Genomic DNA, 21,865 nt, shown 5'->3' on the forward strand with positions numbered 1-21,865 from the left:
GACTCTATACGGATAGCAACCTAGGGCCGGAGATCGAACTTGGGTCCTTGGTGCCGTGAGGCAACAATGCTAACCACTGAGACACCGTGCTGCCCAACATAAAATGTTTTTCTTCCCAAAAATCACAAGAGGACACTGGTATTATGTTGCTGATTTCCACCTTGTGTTTAGATAGGATGCTTATTTGAGAAAGAAAGACTTAATGTGTCACCCATCTGGAGGAGTCAGTTAAATTTGGAAAGGGAGAAATACAAACAAAATTGACTTTAAAGCAATTTTTAAAGGCCGGAGGATGTGAACTCGTTGAGGCTTTGCAGGAATGCTATTTAGTTACAGGATTTGTATCCAAAACAGCTGTACTAATTTTCTGTGAGCCAACAGGTTTTTTAAACCCACATGTACAGAGGCAGAAAATAAATGAGCAGCTTGATGCGCGATTATTAAAATGCTAATTTTTACGCTCGGATTTCTACCAGCTGAAAGTGAAAGAAGGCAAAGCTGCTGAATCCAGAGGTGCTGAGATCCAACTAAAGATGGGAGCTTTTGCCAGTGTAACATAATTTGTCAGCTTCTGGCTGTTGGTGGGCTGAGTAATGTTTGCCATTACCCTTCCCTGGGCATTGTAAATGGTCTCTATTTTTTAAAAAAAATTTAGAGCGCCCAATTAATTTTTTCCAATTAAGGGGCAATTTAGCATGGCCAATTCACCTACCCTGCACATCTTTGGATTGTGGGGATGAAACCCACGCAAACACTGGGAGAATGTACAAACTCCATACGGACAGTGACCCGGAGCCAGAATGGAACCTGGGACCTCAGTGTCATGTGGCAGCAGTGCTAACCACTGTGCCACCGTGCTGCCCTTGGTCTCATCTATAAGAGTTATAAGTGTCTGGTGTTTCAAATAATTCCATGAAAGTGTTTTTTACACCTTTCTCTTCCAATGGTAATTTTAATGTCGGGGTGACTAAACAATTGGAATGAACTTTCTAACAAAGTGCCAGTGGTGGGAGTACTAATTAGCAATCCTGGATGTTCATTGGCAAAAAAACAATTTTAATCAAAAATCTTCACTTTACATCCTTGCTTGCATTCAGACTAATCCAAAGTAACATTTGATAGCAAACTGTTTAATATAATTTATATAAATGAGGGCTATTAACCATCTGAAAATATGTTGTGGTATATTCAATCATTTTGTTTTACTGTTTGCTTAGGCTGACCTGGTGATTGAAACTGTGAGGATGGAGAGAGAATTTCTGGTGATTGCCTCCAAATGCCAGCAGCCTCCAGTGGTAGGTGTTTGATCTGATGGATGTTGTATCTGCTTGTGGGAACTTTTCAAATTTAGAAATGTCTCTTGTTTTTAGATCCAATATTTTCATCTATTCATTGCTTTGGAAATTGTATGAATATTTTAACCAGCCATTGCCATCATCTCCTTTGTATAGATTTGATACCCTCTGCTTGTGAGTTCCTAAACCTTAATTTTAAAATCTTTCTCTGCAATCATGGAGGTACAAATTAGAGGCTGATGCCAATTAGAATGATGTAGAAGCTTCTGTTTGGAGTAATTCCGAATTCAGTGAGAGCACTCTTGTTTCTGAGTTAAAAGATTATGGTTTGAGACATAAAATCTAGGCTGATACTCCAGTGCAAGTACTAAAGAAACACTTCACTGTTGTAGGTGCCATCTTGCAGATAAGGCTTTGTACCTCTGGTGCATGCAAGATCCCACAGTACTATGTCAAAGAGTCCTTACTAACATCTATCCCTCAACCAACATCACTGAAACAGTTACCAGCTTTAACAAACGGTCATCTGGACTCAAAATGTCAGCTCTTTTCTCCCTACAGATTCTGCCAGACCTGCTGAGATTTTCCAGCATTTTACTTTTGGTCACTGAAACAGTTATCTGGTCATTATCACACTCTTGTCAGTGCAATTTTGCTGCGTACTAATTGGCCGCTGTGATTCCTGAATCACTGCAGTGCATCACCAAAAAGTACTTAATTGCCTGTAAAGCACTTTCAAGATGCTGAAAGGGCATCCTGTTATGTATTATTTAGCAGCTGATTCAACCACTATTGCAGTGGTCTAGTAGCAGGCCACTTTGGCCAAAGATTGTGCATGGAAACTTAAATACCAATTGTGTTCACTGCTTCTGTTGAAATTTTTGTGTTTCCCAACTCTATGTTGAAATAAACAATACCTCTGCTTCCATTATTTGTACATCCATTTCACTTCCGTGTGGTGGAGCAGGGCCCTGTACATTTTTTTCATAGCCTGAATTACGCTAAGTTGCATTTTTGAAGTGCTTTATTAGTGACTAAGAATCAGTGCAAGACTGGGTGACGAAGTGGGTTAAAAGTCTGACTTTTGGAATTCTGTAAGCTTTGGATGGTCAGTCATTGAATATATTTGGTCACCTCCGAAAGTCCAAGAACCATGGGATAGGAAGAAAAAGCAAAAAAATTTGGGGTAGAGGATAGGCCAGAATCTTATCGAATGCAGGCAGGCTTGAGAGGCTACTCATTTCTCATCATATTTTCACATCCAGAGCCTCCGTTTGAATTCAGCCAGCAATCTGGCTGCAGGGTTAGTGTGTAAAATTTAATTTGGCAGTCTTGATCTGGTTACTGTTGTTTTTAGTGGGGGGTGGTATTGAGCTCATTATTGGTTGGGAGTTTGACTTTTAAAGTTGAATTGTTCAGACTTTAAGTTAGTGTAATTTTGTTTCTGTTTTTGGCCAGTTACCACCATTAGTGTGTGTGTGGGGTTGGGGGGGGGGGGGGGGGGCACCAACAGGGAGACGATCCGATTAAATGCATCAGTAGGTACTCGCACGGGATTCTGTAATTGGAAGTATTCTCATGTAGTTTATTACAACTGTGACAATCTCGATAAATGAACTGTAATTCTGCAATGTTTGGTTGTTTATCTTGCCGAGGTTCCCACTGGAGACTAATTGAGGTGTAATAACAAGACTAAAATAGCTGCTAATTATGAGCTGCACATCCAATCCTCTTTCGTTTAGTTAATTTGAAGTTCCCCTCTCATGCCTGATGTTTGATTTGGGGAAAAAAGACAAATACCAGATTGCTTAAGTGCATTCAGGGGCAGCAGGGTAGCATGGTGGTTAGCATAAATGCTTCACAGCTCCAGGGTCCCAGGTTCGATTCCCGGCTGGGTCACTGTCTGTGTGGAGTCTGCACATCCTCCCCCTGTGTGCGTGGGTTTCCTCCGGGTGCTCCGGTTTCCTCCCACAGTCCAAAGATGTGCGGGTTAGGTGGATTGGCCATGCTAAATTGCCCGTAGTGTCCTAATAAAAGTAGGGTTAAGGGGGAGGTTGTTGGGTTACGGGTATAGGGTGGATACGTGGGTTTGAGTAGGGTGATCATGGCTCGGCACAACATTGAGGGCCGAAGGGCCTGTTCTGTGCTGTACTGTTCTATGTTCTATTCTAAAATGTTGGGTGGTCTCAAAAATAGTTGCTAACGGTGGTACAAAAGGCAACAGTATGTGCTTTAACAGTAAATACTGCAGGTAAGCAAGGCAATACAATGCATTATAATTGGTGCAGCTACATTCTAACCGTCTCCTAAAGGGTAGAAAATTATGACAACTGGAATTTACAAAGGTGCTTAATGCTCACAAAACTATTTAAAAGGTGTTACAAAACAGCTTTTAATGTTTACCTTCTGTTGATGTGTATGATGGTTAAGCTTTGACTACAGTTCCATCTGGGAAGGTTTTCAAAAGCAATATTTTTACTAAATTTTTAACAGTTTATAAAAAATAACAATCAAAACAACAAACCATATATCAACAACCTCAACAAACCATGACAAAACAAAATCTACCCCACTAACAACAACCAGATCTGTGAAATGCAACGTAAGCAGACGTCATCTCCATTAGAACCCATCACTCGCTTCCCTAGTCATGAACATAACCACCTCCTGGTGCAGAGACTCCATAAAATCACACAGCCATGCTGGAACTTCTATTGGCAGCCGCGGTCTGAGTGGTTGCACACTGGGCAGCTCTTGCTCGAAGGTATAGGCCTAGAGCTGAGGAGCCACTGCGGGCGGTGATCTCCACAAATTTGGGGAGAAAGAGAAGATTTTGTGTTGGGCCAGGGATAAACGCACCTGCGAATGGGAGGGGAACAACGTCTGAATTTCTGGACATTGGAGCCAAGTTGGCGAAGCGGCGGGCAAGGTTCAACAAAGCCGCAGTTGTGCTCTACTGGCGGTGGATCAGGTTCGGGATGCTCTACCTGGCGAAACTATGGGTGACGTTTGAAGGCCGGGAGTGTTATTTTGAGACCCCAGAAGCAGCCAAAGACTTCGTTAAGGAGCATAAACGGGGGGCGAACTGAGTGGACAATGCTTGGGAACCTGGATGCTGGCACTTTGTAATGGTTGGGAACATGTTTGAAGTGGGGGTAGGAATTGGGGGATTTTTTGTCCACTCCGGTTTGAAGTGGGTCCATTTTTGGGTTTGTTGTTTTGCTATGCACTGGATGTCCCCCCCTGTTGTTCACGCTTGCGATTGGTCATCGCGTTGAGTTCGGGGGTGTGGCAAGGTATAGTGTGGGGAGGGATATAGGGCATCCCTGCTTGGCCCCCATTGATGTTCGCCGTGGGTTGCCTACCCTTGACAAACCCCTTTTGGTCCTCTGCGACCATCTCCGGTATGCAGCCCTCCAGCCTTTTGGCCAGGACCTTTTGCGAGTATTTTTACATCAACATTTAACAGTGAAATGGGTCTATATGATCCACATTCTTTTGGGTCTTTATCGTTTTGGGGTGTAAGTGAGATTGTGATCTTTGTCAATGATTCTGACATGACTCATCGAATAACACTTCCCATAGACTGCAGCAGGTGTGTGGTCATCAAACTCCCCCAACGAAATGGGTAAAAGGGATCAAAAGCAAAGACCAGCCAGGAGCCACTTTTTGTGCATTTTGCTCTTGCATGTTATCGTAAGTCATCCTTCTGGGAAGTTTAATCGTTTATTTTCCCCCTTCAGTTAATAAACTCGGTGCACTGTTGCAGAGTAGTTAGCACAGTGGCTTCACAGGGCCAGGATCCCGGGTTCAATTCCCGCTTGGGTCACTCTGTGTGGAGTCTGCATGTTCTCCCCGTGTGCGCGTGGGTTTCCTCCGGGAGCTCCAGTTGCCTCCCACAAGTCCTGAAAGATGTGCTGTTAGGTGAATTGGACATTTCAAATTCTCCCTCTTGTGTACCTGAACAGGTGCCGGAGTGTGGCGATTAAGGGATTTTCACAGTAACCTTGCAGTGTTAATGTAAGCCTACTTGTGACACTAATAAAGATTATTAAAAACAAAAAATAATAAATACTGACACTTGTAGATTTTTCCTGCTGCAAAGGCTGGAGTAACAAATAACGAAAAAGTGTGCTCATAGAACATAGAACAGTACAGCATAGAACAGGCCCTTCAGCCCTCTATGTTGTGCCGAGCCATGATCACTCTACTCAAACCCACGTATCCACCCTATACCCGTAACCCAACAACCCCCCCATTACCTTTTTAGGACACTACGGGCAATTTAGCATGGCCAATCCACCTAACCCGCACATCTTTGGACTGTGGGAGGAAACCGGAGCACCCGGAGGAAACCCACGCACACACTGGGAGGACGTGCAGACTCCGCACAGACAGTGACCCAGCCGGGAATCGAACCTGGGACCCTGGAGCTGTGAAGCATTTATGCTAACCACCATGCTACCGTGCTGCCCTTAGTTGTATTCAGTATGTCAAGAACAAAGGCCCAGTGTTTGCCATGTTTTTTTTTCTAAATAAAACTTTATTCGTGAACTATTGACTCATTTTGGGCTTTAGAAACTGTGATTCGGCACATTTCTAATTCAACTTTGCATTAAGTTGAAGTTTTTTGAAAAGATTATTGTTTTTCCACTTTTAAAAGCATTGACTATAGTCTGCAATTATTTTACATTTGTATTAGAATAAAAGCAGACAAAGGCTGTTCCCATTAAAAATATATGCGCACTAGAATCCTTGCAGTGCCCCACAAACCCTCGATTTTGTTTAGGTGATTAAATATATTTTGCAGTTTTCATCCGTGGGGGGGGGGTTGCACTGTTAATGTTCACTCTAGTTTGTTTTGTTATTTTGGTTACTCCTGTGTTTTATTATGAAAAGTTCTGCAAACCTTAATAAAAATACTTTAAAAATATATATTTAGCAGTTTTCACCAGTGAGCATATTGCATTGGATACACCACAAAAGACATAGAGTAAAAGTGACATTTATGCTTTAAGATTCACTTCAAAAACACTCTGCTGCCCCTTTTGCAGTTTACTATACTACCAATGCTGTTGGCCCTTTTGTGAGAATACTATATAATGCTGGAACACAGACTTGTATATTTTCGATTTGCTTATTGCGAACAATGTTTGGGCACCTCAAGACCATTCACTTGGAATCCCTTTGTCCAATTGTCTGGTTTCCGAGTATCTTTCAAAGGCTAACTTCATTTTCATCAGAGTGGCAAGACTCACTTTTTAGACTTGTGACTATTTATGCTTTTTCTACATTCCAGCATTCTTATTCACAAAATGAATGACACTGGATTAAATTTAATCAGTTCTTGGTCTGCATACTTTTTTTTTTAGTGTCTCTTAGAAGATGGCATTCAAATGAAGATTTGCCAAGTTGAAAAAAATGGGAATCCCATTTGACGTAATTTGGTATTTGTTCAAATAAGAATTCGCCAGAAGTTTTCATTGCTAGCTAATAGATTTGTTTTCAAGTGTCAGCTTTGTTTCTGGTAATGCTCTTGCATGAGTCAGGAAATCGTGGATTCCAGTTCTATTGTGGAGGCATATTATGGGCTGACTGCTAAATGCAGTAGTTATAACAAAGAACAATACAGCACAGAAACAGGCCCTTCGGCCCTCCAAGCCTGCGCCGATCATGAGTCCCATCTAGACCAACCGCCTGTATCCTTCTATACCCCTGTTCATGTGCATATCTAGATGAGTCTTAAAGTCGTTAACGTATCTGCCTCAACCACCTCACTTGGCCTTGCATTCCAGGCCACCACCACCCTCTGTGTAGAAACCCCCCCCCCCCCCCCCCCCGCACACCTTGAACTTGGGCCTCCACCTGTTCATCTATACCCTCAGCCTCTGTCTCTCTAGGGAGAACAATCCCAGTTTATTCAATCTCTCCTCATAGCTAATACCCTCCCTTGCGAGCAACATCCTTTCAAACCTTTTCTGTACTCTCTCCAAAGCCTCCACATCCTTCTGGTAGTGTGGTGACCAGAATTGGACACCGTATTCCAAATGTGGCCTAACCAACGTTCTATATAAACCGTAACATAATTTTCGAGTTTTTATACTTGATACCCCATGCTATGAAGGCAAGCATGCCATATGCTTTCTTTACCACCATTCCCACCTGTGATGCCACTTTTAAGGATCTGTGAACCTGCATGCCCAGATCTGTGTCTCTATGCTCCTGATGGTTCTGTCATTTATTTTATAGTTTCCACCTGAATCGGATCTACCAAAATGCATCACCCCTCATTTGTCCAGGTTAAGTTCCATCTGCCGTTTCTCTGCCCAATTTTGCAGCCTGTCTATATCCTGTTGTATTCTCTGGCGATCCTCATCGCATCCGCAACTCCTGCAATCTTGGTATCATCTGTAAACTTGCTAATCATATAACACCACTATTTACAGACCTCCATTCAGAAAAACACCCGTCCACTGCTACCCTCTGTCTTCTATGGTCAAGCCAAAACTGAATCCATCCAGCTAGTTCACCTCTGACCCCATGTGATTTAATCTTTTGCATCAGCCTGCCATGAGGGACCTTATCAAATGCTTTAAAGTCCATGTATACAACATCCACAGCCCTTCCCTAGTCAATCATTTTTGTCACCACCTCAAAAAATTCAATGAAATTAGTGAGACATGACCTCCCTTGTACATTGCATTCTTTTTCAAGAACCCACTATCCCTTTGGTTCCCTTTATTTGCATACTGCTGCCTTTATTCTGGCTGAAACAGTAGGAAAGAACAAAAATATGGCATTGATATGTATGTATGGGTGACATAACCAATCTTTCATCTTTGTATATTAAATACAAAAGTAAACATAGTAATTTGAGAGTAAAGAAAATGCAAATAACTCATCAAAAATATTTTTGTCGCTCGGTGCAATTTTATCTGCAGCTGAATTGCTGCATATGGTGAGCCCAATGTTTTGAATGAAGTAATTTTCCTCTTTTCAGACTGTGTATTTAGCTTGTTATTTATTTTGATGTATGGTTAATTTGCTGCATTGATGTTTGTTTGATCTGCCTTTGTTTTTTGCAGAATGAATTGACCCAGCTACTCCAGCCACTCTCCAATAAAATTCTGCAGATCCAAGAGTTCAGAGAGAAAAAACGTGCAAGCAAACACTTCAATCATCTATCAGCAATTAGTGAGAGCATTCCTGGTCTGGGGTGGTTGGCAATTGTAAGTATTCTACTAAGCAAGCAACTTTTCCCGGTTTTGTTAATAGGAAAGCCATGACCTAATTTGGTATGGCATGCATTTGATATTTTTGATAAGGGACGTCCGCAGTGTTCATCTGTGGACGTTTTGATAGCTACTTAGCCTATAAATTTTCTTAAACCTTCATAAGTGAATATATTCTTCAAATTAATTTTTAAAATAAATTATTTTCCCAATTTAGTTCGCAGTCTTTATAAAAAAAAAAAAAAATTGAGTGCCCAATTATATTTTTCAAATTAAGGGGTAATTTAGCATGGCCAATCCACCTATCCTGCACATCTTTTTGGGTTCTGGGGGTGAGACCCACGCAGACACCGGGGAGAATGTGCAAACTCCACGTGGACAGTGACCCGGGATCGAACCCGGGTCCTTGGTGGCGTGAGGTAGCAGTGCTAACCACTGCGCCACTGTTCCGCTCTTAGTCATCAGTAATATTGGCACTTCCTGGATTAGATTGGCTCTTATAAAAATCACTTGTTTGTTGGGCAAACTGGAACAGTGCCCAGCCTGAAGGAGAGGAGCAGCAATAGGCAAAGTGAAAACAAACTGCGACTGTGAGCAATCACTGACGATTATAGTGGGCATGTTGGTGGTGATACTATTTACCTCTAAACCAACGGGCATTAATACTAATAGATTTTAGCAATGAAGCAGCATTTTAGTTGAATGTAACCAATTGTGATTTGTGTGGATGCCTTATCTGGATATCAAGCTATTTTTTTTTTTACATGAAGTGATGAACATTTGTCATGTATATTTTACAAAAGGCTTTCTGCAGAATACTTGAGGTCTCCATTTTGCAATTCCCTCTAATAATTGTTAGCAATTGAATCTGAATCAATATCAATCCAACAAATCTCATCTGAGGTGCAAACAGCAGATTGCTTGATAACCTGACTTTTTCTGAAATCAGCAGAGCCTTTTAAAATGGGTTAAGAGAAGGGATTAGCGAGGTGCAGCAAACTTGTTGAACTGCCTGAAATCGGCCGGAGAACTTCATACATTATAAGTATTGTCTTTGTAATAGTTATATGTAAATGGAAAACATTTAGCATTATTCCATAGGTGATTGCCCATCGATAGTATAAGTGGTGTAAATTATACATTTAAATGCTTTTCCCTTTGAAGTCATAAGGATGGCACCTACGTTTTCTGTACATAACACTCACATACCTTTACTAAAGAACAGCAAGACTTTACATGAGAACTAATGATCATTTTTTCCTTCTAGACTCCGAAACCTGGTCCTTACGTTAAGGAGATGACCGATGCTGCTATGTTTTATACCAATAGGGTTCTGAAGGAGTACAAAGACACGTATGACTGCCACTTACTATCATTTCCCTTGGACTCCTTTTGCATTTTAAGGAAGTTTTTTAGCTTAAAAATGCTGATTTTCTGTAGGGAATTTTGTAAACTAGCATAATGACAATCCCTTATCATTGTCAAACATATATATAATTTAAACCAAAATCCTCATCTTCTAAAGCTATATCTGTCTGGGCAGCATGGTGGCAGACTGGGTAGCACCGTTGCTTCACAGCTCCAGGGTCCCAGGTTCAATTCCCGGCTTGGGTCACAGTCTGTGTGCAGCCTCATGTTCTCTCCGTGTCTATGGGTTTCCTCTGGGTGCTCTGGTTTTCTCCTACAAGTCCTGAAAGATGTGCTGTTCGGTAATTTGGACGTTCTGAATTCTCCCTCTGTGTACCCGAACAGGTGCTGGAATGTGGTGACTAGGGGCTTTACACAGTAACTTCATTGCAGTGTTAATGTAAGCCTACTTGTGACGATAAAGATTATTTAAAAAAATATAGCTTCTACATATCCACAAGATCAACAATACAAAAAAACAAACTACAATTCAAGTGCTTTGAATGTATTGTGATTGTTTTCAAAGTTGATGCATTCTGTGTCCACATTCATCAATTTGTAGCACCCAAATCACAAAAGTATTTTTCTTTTTTCTTTCTACTAATTACCTCCACCTCGGTGCAGAACGTTGGCACGGTGGTTAGCACTGCTGTCTCAGCCGAGGTCCCCGGTTCAATCCCGGCTCTGGAACACTGGAGTTTGTCTCCCGTGTCTGTGTGTGTTTCGCCCCCACAACCCAAAAGATATGCAGGCTAGGTGGATTGGCCAAGCTAAATTGCCCCTTAATTGGGGAAAAAAATGAATTGGGTTTAAAAAAAAAAAAAAAAAAAAATTTACCTCTGCCTTGTTGATGAACAGCCCACCTTCAGGCCACATCCAGTGCAGCTCTGAGCTGGGTGAGAGCAAGGATATGGTAATTTAACAGATTAATCTTTCAAATATCTTTGGTTTCTATAATGCCAGGATAACAAAATAAATTGGTATTCATCATTTGATCTTCGAGTTGCAACGTTAAAGATGATCCTGAACTCCAAATGGCAGTTAAATTTTGATTTTTGTAGTCCACTTTCCATGAAGCTTTAATTCCATTCTCCATTGTATACAAATATGTACTTTGATCAGTAAATTTCTGCATGAAAGCTTTACATATAAATTTTGCTCCTCATGGTCTCCCATACTGCTTATATCTGGTTCACCTGTGAAAAGATTCTGAGGGGGCATGTCTGGTAGATGTTTTCTCTTGTGGGCAAATCTAGACCTGGGGGTGCAGTTTCAAAATGAGAGGTTTCCCATTTAAGGCAGAGATGAGAAGAAATTTCTTCTGGGGGTTGGTGTTTGGAGTTCTCTTCCCCAGCAAGCAGGGGAAGCTAATCATTCAATATATTCAAGGGTGTGGTAGGCAAATTTTTAATTTACAAGGGAGTCTATGGTTGGTGGTGGTTTGGGGGGGGGGGGGGGGCAGGAAAGGTGTTAAGGCTCTAATAGCCATTAGACACAGTGCTGTAAGGCGGAGCAGACTTGAGGCATCAAAAAGCCTACTGTTCCTATGTACTGACCTGTGTTAAATTTATCCATATTTGTTTCCAAAACTAATTGGTGTCTTTTTGGCCTGCTTGTACTCTGCACCTCTGTACTTGGTTCTGAAAATAAACAGTTTGAAATCAGACTGGAAGTGGAGGTAGAGGCAACAAGTGAGAAGGTTGAAAAGGGGGGGGGGAGGGGGGGAGTTTGGGTAAACATACAACTGCTTTGAACAATGATGCAAAATCACATAAATTGCACTAAGCTGCAAAGAAAAAATCTATAAGTCAGATCCAGTACTTTATGCATTTTTCCTACTTGAGAATTTTATAATCCTGAGCCCTGGCTGTTTTTATTTCTCAACTACTGTAGTAATAACTTGAGGGCAAGCCAATATTGGTATGGACATACACTAAATGCATATAGATGGTGATAGAAATAGATGCATCTTCCCACTCTAGTACTTGGTGTCCCTCTCCTCTGCCATGAATTCCATCCCAGCTCAAATTTCCTGCTCACCTCCCATCTTCCTTGCATATTAGATGGGATGTACTGACATTGGGGTAACAAATATAAGATGCATAGAAGAGAACATAGATGGGAGAAACTTGTTATTTGAACATGTGACTATTTCAATTTCAGTGATAAAAGGCATGTGGAGTGGGTGAAGGCCTATATAAGCTTCTGGACTGAACTTCAAGCATACATCAAGGCAAACCACACCACTGGACTTTCATGGAACAAGACAGTAAGTGTAGCAGGTTTCTGTATGGCATGATTTGGTGCTGATCATCTCTGGCTTATTAAAATGTTGCACTGTGTCCTGTCATATTGAGCCACACAGACCAGGTTTGCATAGAGTTCACTCGCCTCAACCAGGGTAAGGGAATGCTCCAGTTTGTATCAGTTACTAGCTTTGCAAGCATCCGTGCTAATGCAGTTGTGAACCAATGCTCCCTGCTTGAAGTTTCCTGTTTGGGTGGGTATCTGGTGAAAAGGTGTAATCGGCTGCTGCTCATTCTTTCTATTGGCTGCCATAGTAATTTAGCCTGCTAATGTTTCCTGTTGAGAATTCAACAAAAAAAAAGCTTGAACTCTGATATTCTTCCCCTTCCCTCAGTCCAGGGGTGCTGAGACATTAGTTGCATCACTGTTACTCCCTACACGAAGATAGGGCAATGATGCAGATTGGGAACCAAACCTGGGATGTTGTGATTATGATCCCAGTTGATATAACCGGATGGGATGATCCCAGAATGGAGCCCTGCTCAAAAGACAACAACGTTTGTTTCTTTTTAATAAAACGTGGAGGAACAGAGTCACAAGACCGCTAATTAGTTTTAACAAAAAAACATTTGCGACATAAGGTTGAGATTATTATACAGTACTCCATTGCTTCTCCCTTAACTTAACAAATACACATTTGTGGATTAACATGGATTATAAAGTGCATCCTAATCTACAATAGTCTTGACATATTTTAAGCACGCAAGATGACTAGTTAAACACATCAAAGACTGTGGCTATCACGGGTAGTACAGTGCTTAGCACTGTTGCTTCACAGTACCAGGGTCCTGGGTTCGATTCCCAGGTTGGGCCACTGTGCGGAGTCTGCGAGAGTTTCCTCCCACAAGTCCCAAAAGACGTGCTTGTTAGGTGAATTGGGCATTCTAAATTCTCCCTGCTGTACCCGAACAGGCGCCAGAGTGTGGCGACTAGGGGATTATTACAGTTACTTCATTGCAGTGTTAATGTAAGCCTACTTGTGACAATAATAAAGATTATAATGCACATGCTCTGAACCCAAGTTTATGTTTGTGGTTTTCTCCTCCGACTGCCCCAGATGATGATCGCATGAGTATTTGTAAACTCCAATCTCCAAAAACCCACTTTAAAATCTCGTAATAATACTTTCCCTTAATGATTTGGATTCAAAAGTCGAGTTTTCCAGATGTCCCTTTAACCCAAGCTTCTGCTCCACTTTTAACAGTGAATCCAGCCCAAGATCTTACACCAACTCCTTTGGGATATCTTTGTTTTGACTGCTGTGTAAACTGCTCACAATTTCTTTAACTCTCAATTCCCAGACTGTATTAAAATGACATCAGATGTTTCAACTACCTCTGAAGTCTACTGTTCCACTTTAAACTAGTTACTGCAATTATTCTTCCTTGAATTCTTCTGAACAATATCATGATCTCTGTTCTATGTCCCAATTCCCTGGCTATCTGGATTGTATCTTGTTTCTTGGGAAGCTTGCATCTTAGCAACCCAGCCTGTCCACCTCCTGCCAGAGTTTTAAAAAAAAATAAATTTAGAGTACCCAATTCATTTTTTCCAATTAAGGGGCAATTTAGCGTCGCAAATCCACCTACCCTGCACATCTTTGGGTTGTGGGGGCGAAACCCACGCAAACACGGGGAGAATGTGCAAACTCCACAATGACAGTGACCCAGAGCCGGGATCGAACCTGGGACCTCGGCGCCGTGAGACAGCAGTGCTAATCACTGCCATCCTCCTGCCAGAGTTGAGTACTGTTTACTCCCCTGTGTCCTGTCTCCAGCTGCCCACAAATTCAGCTGAAACTTAAAAACTTCTCTCCCTTTCAAGGCCCCAGTTGCTAAGCAGCATGCTTATGCCCTTAATTTATTCTTCACTCTGTAACCCTCTCCAAATGCAATAGATACACAGTTGGGACTAAACCAACCCCAACATCTACAAACACCTTTGTCCAATATGGACTTTACCCTTCCAGGGACTTTAACCCTTCCAGGCACAAAAACGTAAAAATTAAATCTTGGTGTTTACCAATATAAATCCTGTAAAACTACCTTTGTTCTCCTCACATGATCTGGATCCTGTGCAGATACTCTGACCATCTTTGAGATTCATTTACTCGTGGAAGTGGCAGCGTGGAAATTAATCAACTACAATACATATTCATCTGGATGAGTGTTTATAAATGTCTTGATACTTTGATTAAAACTTGAATGACATTCCCAGTAAAACGTAGTTTATTCAAGAAATCTCTATGAAATTCATTCCACACATATTCAATTTGCATCTTGTTTAGAAATAAGTAAGTTAAGTGAAGGTTGAAACTGGATGAGTTTAAAGTTTCTTTAACTTCATTATTCAAAGATTGGAGTCCTGGATAGTTTTGATTAACACCCTGCTTCTTGTGCAATAAGGCTCTAAACTACAGTTAGGAGGAAGGCGACACAGTAGGACAAGAGAATAGAGGGAGGTGTGTGCTTAAAGCATAATCAGGGAGGTTTTTATGTGGGCTTTTGAAAGCAAGGATGGAAGTGGCAAGGAGGGGATAATTGGAGAATTTGAGACCAGTGATATTGTAGCTCGCTCAAACTACTCAAGATGGTGAGAGGACTGTCATCTGATAGGCGTTTGCTGGTTTACGGCAATTTGCATGACTTTAATATGCATTGGAATTTATCATTTAACAGATGGTTTCAATTGCACAAAAACGATAAACATGCTTTTCTCAGAAAAATGGTCAGAAGCTGCAAAATTCACATTTGGCAGTAACTGGCCTTGGAGGATATAGAACATAGAACGATACAGCGCAGTACAGGCCCTTCGGCCCACGATGTTGCACCGACATGGGAAGTCAAAAACTAAAGGCCATCTAACCTACACTATGCCATTATCATCCACATGCTTATCCAATAAACTTTTAAATGCCCTCAATGTTGGCGAGTTCACTACTGTTGCAGGTAGGGCATTCCACGGCCTCACCACTCTTTGTGTAAAAAAACCTACCTCTGACCTCTATCCTATATCTATTACCCCTCAATTTAAGGCTATGTCCCCTCGTGCTAGCCACCTCCATCCGCGGGAGGAGGCTCTCACTGTCCACCCTATCTAACCCTCTGATCATTTTGTTTGCCTCTATTAAGTCACCTCGTAACCTTCTTCTCTCTAATGAAAACAACCTCATGTCCATCAGCCTTTCCTCATAAGATTTTCCCTCCATACCAGGCAGCATCCTGGTAAATCTCCTCTGCACCCGTTCCAAATCTTCCACGTCCTTCCTATAATGAGGCGACCAGAACTGTACGCAATACTCCAAATGCGGCCGTACCAGAGTTTTGTACAGCTGCAACATGACCTCATGGCTCCGGAACTCAATCCCTCTACCAATAAAGGCCAACACACCATAGGCCTTCTTCGCAACCCTATCAACCTGGGTGGCAACTTTCAGGGATCTATGTACATGGACACCGAGATCCCTCTGCTCATCCACACTACCAAGAATTTTACCATAAGCAAAATAGTCCGCATTCCTGTTATTCTTTCCAAAGTGAATCACCTCACACTTCTCTACATTAAACTCCATTTGCCACCTCTCAGCCCAGCTCTGCAGCTTATCTATGTCCCTCTGTAACCTGCAACATCCTTCCACACTGTCTACAACTCCACCGACTTTAGTGTCGTCTGCAAATTTACTCGCCCAAACTTCTGTGCCCTCCTCTAGGTCATTTATAAAAATGACAGCAACGGCCCCAGAACAGATCCTTGTGGTACGCCACTCGTAACTGAACTCCATTCTGAACATTTGCCATCAACCACCACCCTCTGTCTTCTTTCAACTAGCCAATTTCTGATCCACATCTCTAAATCGCCCTCAATCCCCAGCCTCCATATTTTCTGCAATAGCCGACCATGGGGAACCTTATCAAACGCTTTACTGAAATCCATATACACCACATCAACTGCTCTACCCTCGTCTACCTGTTCAGTCACCTTCTCAAAGAACTCTATAAGGTTTGTGAGGCATGACCTACCCTTCACAAAACCATGCTGACTATCCCTAATCATATTATTCCTATCTAGATGATTATAAATCGTATCTCTTATAATCCTCTCCAAGACTTTACCCACAACAGACGTGAGGCTCACCGGCCTATAGTTACCGGGGTTATCTCTACTCCCCTTCTTGAACAAAGGGACCACATTTGCTATCCTCCAGTCCTCTGGCACTATTCCTGTAGCCAATGATGACATAAAAATCAAAGCCAAAGGCTCAGCAATCTCTTCCCTGGCTTCCCAGAGAATCCTAGGATAAATCCCATCAGGCCCCGGGGACTTATCTATTTTCACCTTGTGCAGAATTGCCAACACTTCTTCCCTACGCACCTCAATGCCATCTATTCTAATAGCCTGGGTCTCAGCATTCTCCTCCACAACATTATCTTTTTCCTCATTGAATACTGACGAAAAGTATTCATTTAGTATCTCGCTTATCTCCTCAGCCTCCACACACAACTTCCCACCACTGTCCTTGACTGGCCCTACTCTTACCCTAGTCATTCTTTTATTCCTGACATACCTATAGAAAACTTTTGGGTTTTCCTTGATCCTACCTGCCAAAGACTTCTCATGTCCCCTCCTTGCTCGTCTTAGCACTCTCTTTAGATCCTTCCTCGCTTCCTTGTAACTATCAAGCGCCCCAACTGAAACTTCACGCCTCATCTTCACATAGGCCTCCTTCTTCCTCTTAGCAAGAGATTCCACTTCTTTGGTAAACCACGGTTCCCTTGCTTGACCCCTTCCTCCCTGCCTGACTGGTACGTACTTATCAAGAACACGCAATAGCTGTTCCTTGAACAAGCTCCACATATCCAGTGTGCCCAACCCTTGCAGCCTACTTCTCCAACCTACACATCCTAAGTCATGTCTAATGGCATCATAATTGCCCTTCCCTCAGCTATAACTCTTGCCCTGCGGGGTATACTTATCCCTTTCCATCACTAACGTAAAGGTCACCGAATTGTGGTCACTGTCTCCAAAGTGCTCACCTACCTCCCAGATGTAACACCTGGCCTGGTTCATTACCCAAAACCAAATCCAATGTGGCCTCGCCTCTTGTTGGCCTGTCAACATATTGTGTCAGGAAACCCTCCTGCACACATTATACAAAGAACGACCCATCTAATGTACTCGAACTATATCTTTTCCAGTCAATATTTGGAAAGTTAAAGTCTTCCATAACAACTACTCTGTTACTTTCGCTCTTTTCCAGAATCATCTTCGCCATCCTTTCCTCTACATCCCTAGAACTATTAGGTGGCCTATAGAAAACTCCCAACAGGGTGACCTCTCCTTTCCTGTTTCTAACCTCAGCCCACACTACCTCAGAAGAAGAGTCCCCATCTAGCATCCTTTCCGCCACCGTAATACTGTCCTTGGCTAGCAGCGCCACACCTCCCCCTCTTTTGCCCCCTTCTCTGAGCTTACTAAAACACCTAAACCCCAGAACCTGCAACAACCATTCCTGTCCCTGCTCTATCCATGTCTCTGAAATGGCCACAACATCGAAGTCCCAGGTACCAACCCATGCTGCCAGTTCCCCTACCTTATTTTGTATACTCCTGGCATTGAAGTAGACACACTTCAAACCACCTACCTGAACACTGGCACCCTCCTGCGAAGTCAAATCTGTGCTCCTGACCTCTATACTCTCAATCTCCCGTACCCCAAAACTACAATCCAGGTTCCCATGCCCCTGCTGAATTAGTTTAAACCCCCCCAAAGAGCACTAACAAATCTCTTCTCCCCCCCCCCCCCCCCCCCCCCCCCCCCCAGGATATTGGTGCCGCTCAGGTTCAGATGTAGACCATCCTGTCTATAGAGGTCCCACCTTCCCCAGAAATATGAATGGAACTGCAATGGTCAATTGCATTCAAGTACCAAATAATTGTATTAGTTACTGCTAGGCTAATCTCAGCAATTCCATAAATTGATAGTTTGTGTACATCATGATGTTGGAACAATATTGACCATTTTTCACTTTTTATGGTATGGTCCCTGGATTTTAAACTATTCTCTTGGCGTATGGTCGTGCGGCGCTATGCTCCTGAAGTTGTGCATCTTCTCCACTCGACTTTACCAATCAGATGCCATGACCTACTTTTCTGGCCCGTTTCCCCTTCTCTTTGACCTTCACTTCGTGTCTCTTAAATAAGAACTTTTAATTTATTGTTCCATTTTATTGCTTCCATTATCAATCTGCAGCTCCGGCACTAATTGATATCGGAATTTTATCGCTCTTTTGCACAATATGCCTTTATTTCTAGGTCCTTTTTAATTTGGTGTTCTGTCCAGAACGAAAAACTTGTATCTGTAGAACACCTTATTGCCTCTGGATTGCACAGGCACTTTACAGCTGCTTACAATAATAATATTTTAATCTTTATTGTCGCAAGCAGACTTACATTAACACTGCACTGATGTTTCTGTGAAAAGCCCCTAGTCGCTACATTTCGGCGCCTGTCCCGGTACACTGAAGGAGAATTCAGAATGTCCAAATTACCTAACAGCACGTCTTTCAGGACTTGTGGGAGGAAACCAGAGCACCCAGAAGAAACCCACGTAGACACGTGGAGAACGTGCAGACTCCGCACAGACAATGAGCCAAGCTGGGAATTGAACCTGGGTCCCTGATGCTGTGAATCAGTGCTAGCTACTGTGCTGTCCATGCACAGTGTATGAACAATGTCCCATAACAACAAAACAGGATACGTATTTAAAGTGGAACGGCAAAAAGTGGGGTTAGTCGACAAGTTTTGGATTGTTTTGGCAGTAAAGAAACTCTGTATTCTCCCAACCCTCCCAAAGCTGCCATCCACTGTGTCTAAGTTGTAAAACTTGAGGGACGGGAGTAAAGCCACATCTTGCCTTGAACCAATATGTAATTACAAGATCTTAATGCATATGTCTGCACTTTATGATTTGGAGAGGTCTGAAATAGTGAGTAGTCAATTTTTAATTGCACTGCTGCCTACGATGCGGAGGACCAGAGTTCAATCCCGGCCCTAGGTCACTGTCTGTGTAGAAATTGCACATTCCATGTCTGCGTGGGTTTCATCCCCACAACTCCTAGATGTGGTTAGGTGGATTGGCCAATCTAATTTGCCCTTTGGGGGAAAAAATGTAATTGGATACTCTAAATTTATTTATTGGATTTTCTCTTGTTTTGACCCTGATGGAAGGGGCTTCCCACTTTAGTGCAGTGGATTGCTAAAATTGATACTTGGACCTTTTGTGATGTTGAACATTTTCCATCTCATAATAGTATTCATAAGGATGCACTTCATCAGTTTAATTTTCAGCCCCCCCAATTTTCTTTCAAGGGACCTAAAGCTGCAACATCTTCTGCACCACCTTCATCGGGAGGAGCTGCCCCTCCTCCTCCACCTGGACCACCACCACCACGTGCAGAAACCTGTCACTCAAACACTTCTTGTTCACGAGCAGCTCTATTTGATGACCTTAACAAGGGAGCAACAGTTGGAAGTAGTAAGTAATACATTGCCTGTTTTTGGTACCTAATTTGACATTATCCTGGTATAAATGGACCACAGAATTCAGAAATATCTAAATTACTAGCAGTTGGAACATAAGCAAAATAGATTGCACAAATATATATTAACTTCACTGCTTTCCTTTGAGAGAGAAGCATACTTTTGGTAATTGGTGAGCTCATATACTTTAACATAGTAAAGTGTGGTGCTATCCATTAGCTTTAAGAGAAGTAACATGGGCCTAAACTGTAACATTGAGGAGAGAAGCGGTAAGGTCGCAGATTCTGTTGGTCCATTAATGATGGTGCATATTTGAAAATGTTTGTAGAGTTAACATTGTGAGAGTTGTTCTGAAATTGTAATCCACTTGAACAAACGTAAATGGAGAATGAATGAGCTAATGTGCTTTCACTTGGATTTCTGTTTGAAATGAGTGTGAACTAAGAAAAAGCACACCAGCAGAGAGTCCAAAGTTGGTATGAAGATGCTGCATGTGGTAGAGCAGTGTGCCTGAATTGCAAACCACTGTCTCTCTGTAGCCCAGGCGGACTGGCCCATCAATTAGTTGAATATCCTGTAACCATGATATTCAGGGAAGGGTGTTTTAATGCTCTGGCCTTATTCAATAGATCAAACCTAAATTAAGATGATTATCTGCATTATCTAGAGAACTTGAAAACCGATTGCACAAACATGGCCTACAAAGACTGAGTTTGAACACTTCTTGGTAGAGTGCTATCCCACAAATCGAATTAAGTTGCATATGGCTGGAGATTAGTGACGATGTCAAGAAAACCTGTCTTGGATTAATCTGTAAGCATCTCCTTGTTCATTCAGAACTGAAGCACGTGTCAGATAGCAGTAAAACTCATAAGAACCCAGCATTAAGAAACACAAATGCTCCTGTCCACATTGGTCCAAAGCCATTCAAAGCAGCTACTTCATCACCAAAGCCTGCAGCCAAGAAAGAGCCACCAATGTTGGAATTGGAAGGGAAGAAATGGAGAGTGGTGAGTCAAAGTTAGACTAAGTCATCTTTTCTTGGATAATAGGCTGTATGATTTTAGAAAGATTTGAAAAGCATCCCTGATGACCTAGTGCAGTGGATTTCAACCAGTGTGCTGCAACCATGGCTGTGGGGCAGACATCAAGCCCCGGCTGAGAAAATGATAGGCTGTTTAAAATGCTGGTTTGTGACGCTTGCTGTCGCATGCAATACTCTGTACAAAGTAAAGGTGGTAAAATGCCAACAATTCCTACCTGTTCCATGTTTTCTGCTGTGAAACGACAGGCCTGAGGCATCTTGGGGCTAGTTAATATTGTCAAATGACACCACTCCTCTTGCTGTGACATTGATGGTAGGTAAATTGAGGAAAAACAACCACACTCTGGCCAACCTGTTCTCTCGCTCTCTTTTCTCGCTCTTTTTTTTTCTCCTGTTTCTCTCCTCTCCTCTCTTCTCTCTCTTCCCCCCCCCCCCCCAGGCTACCTAATGCTTAACCTATGCATCCAATCACCATTCTCCTTGGTTTGTGCAGTCTGATTTGCATCTTTTGTAAGATATGTAGACTGCTTGAATTTTAATAGCCTCAGTAAAGGTCCTTTATTGTATTTTTGAAATATTTTTAATGAGCTTTTAACATTTTATGTTACAAGTTCACAGGGCCAAACAAACCAACACACATCAGCAAAAGAAGTTCCAACTGACAACTGTCGTCAACCCCCCCCCCCCCCCCCCCCCCCCACAAATACATTTAAAATGTTTCTTTTGCAAATTTTACATTTCCAGACTTGTCCAAAATACGTCTTTACAGTGATTTCTGTACATTGTAGTTCAGGCATTAATTTGACAGCAAACAGATCTCTAGTAGTTTCCCATCATTCTGCCTGTCTCTCATGTTTCTCTTGGGTGTATTCATCCCTCCCCTCCTTTTTCTTTCTTTGGTGACTTGTTCTGTATGTATCTTTCTCCCACCCCCATTTTATTGGTTGCTGGCCACGACACGTCTTGAAATAAGTTGGTGAATGGCTTCCACGTCTTGTAAAGCCTTCTTCCCATACATGGATGGCGAACTTCATGTCCTCC

The 21,865-nt window shown here is 42.2% G+C and overlaps 1 protein-coding gene across 1 annotated transcript in view; it reads left to right on the forward strand.

Annotated features, from left to right (window-relative positions):
* cap1 (CAP, adenylate cyclase-associated protein 1 (yeast)) overlaps window positions 1-21,865 on the forward strand; it is a 72,018-nt gene that overhangs the window by 24,853 nt on the left and 25,300 nt on the right. The window contains exons 4-9 of the mRNA XM_038800268.1: window positions 1,218-1,295; window positions 8,381-8,524; window positions 9,795-9,880; window positions 12,098-12,203; window positions 19,609-19,774; window positions 20,617-20,789. Coding sequence (XP_038656196.1) covers window positions 1,218-1,295; window positions 8,381-8,524; window positions 9,795-9,880; window positions 12,098-12,203; window positions 19,609-19,774; window positions 20,617-20,789 — 753 coding nt within the window. The remainder of the gene's footprint in view (window positions 1-1,217; window positions 1,296-8,380; window positions 8,525-9,794; window positions 9,881-12,097; window positions 12,204-19,608; window positions 19,775-20,616; window positions 20,790-21,865) is intronic.

The sequence above is a fragment of the Scyliorhinus canicula genome, chromosome 1, assembly GCF_902713615.1.
Source record: "Scyliorhinus canicula chromosome 1, sScyCan1.1, whole genome shotgun sequence".
Classification (NCBI taxonomy): domain Eukaryota; kingdom Metazoa; phylum Chordata; class Chondrichthyes; order Carcharhiniformes; family Scyliorhinidae; genus Scyliorhinus; species Scyliorhinus canicula.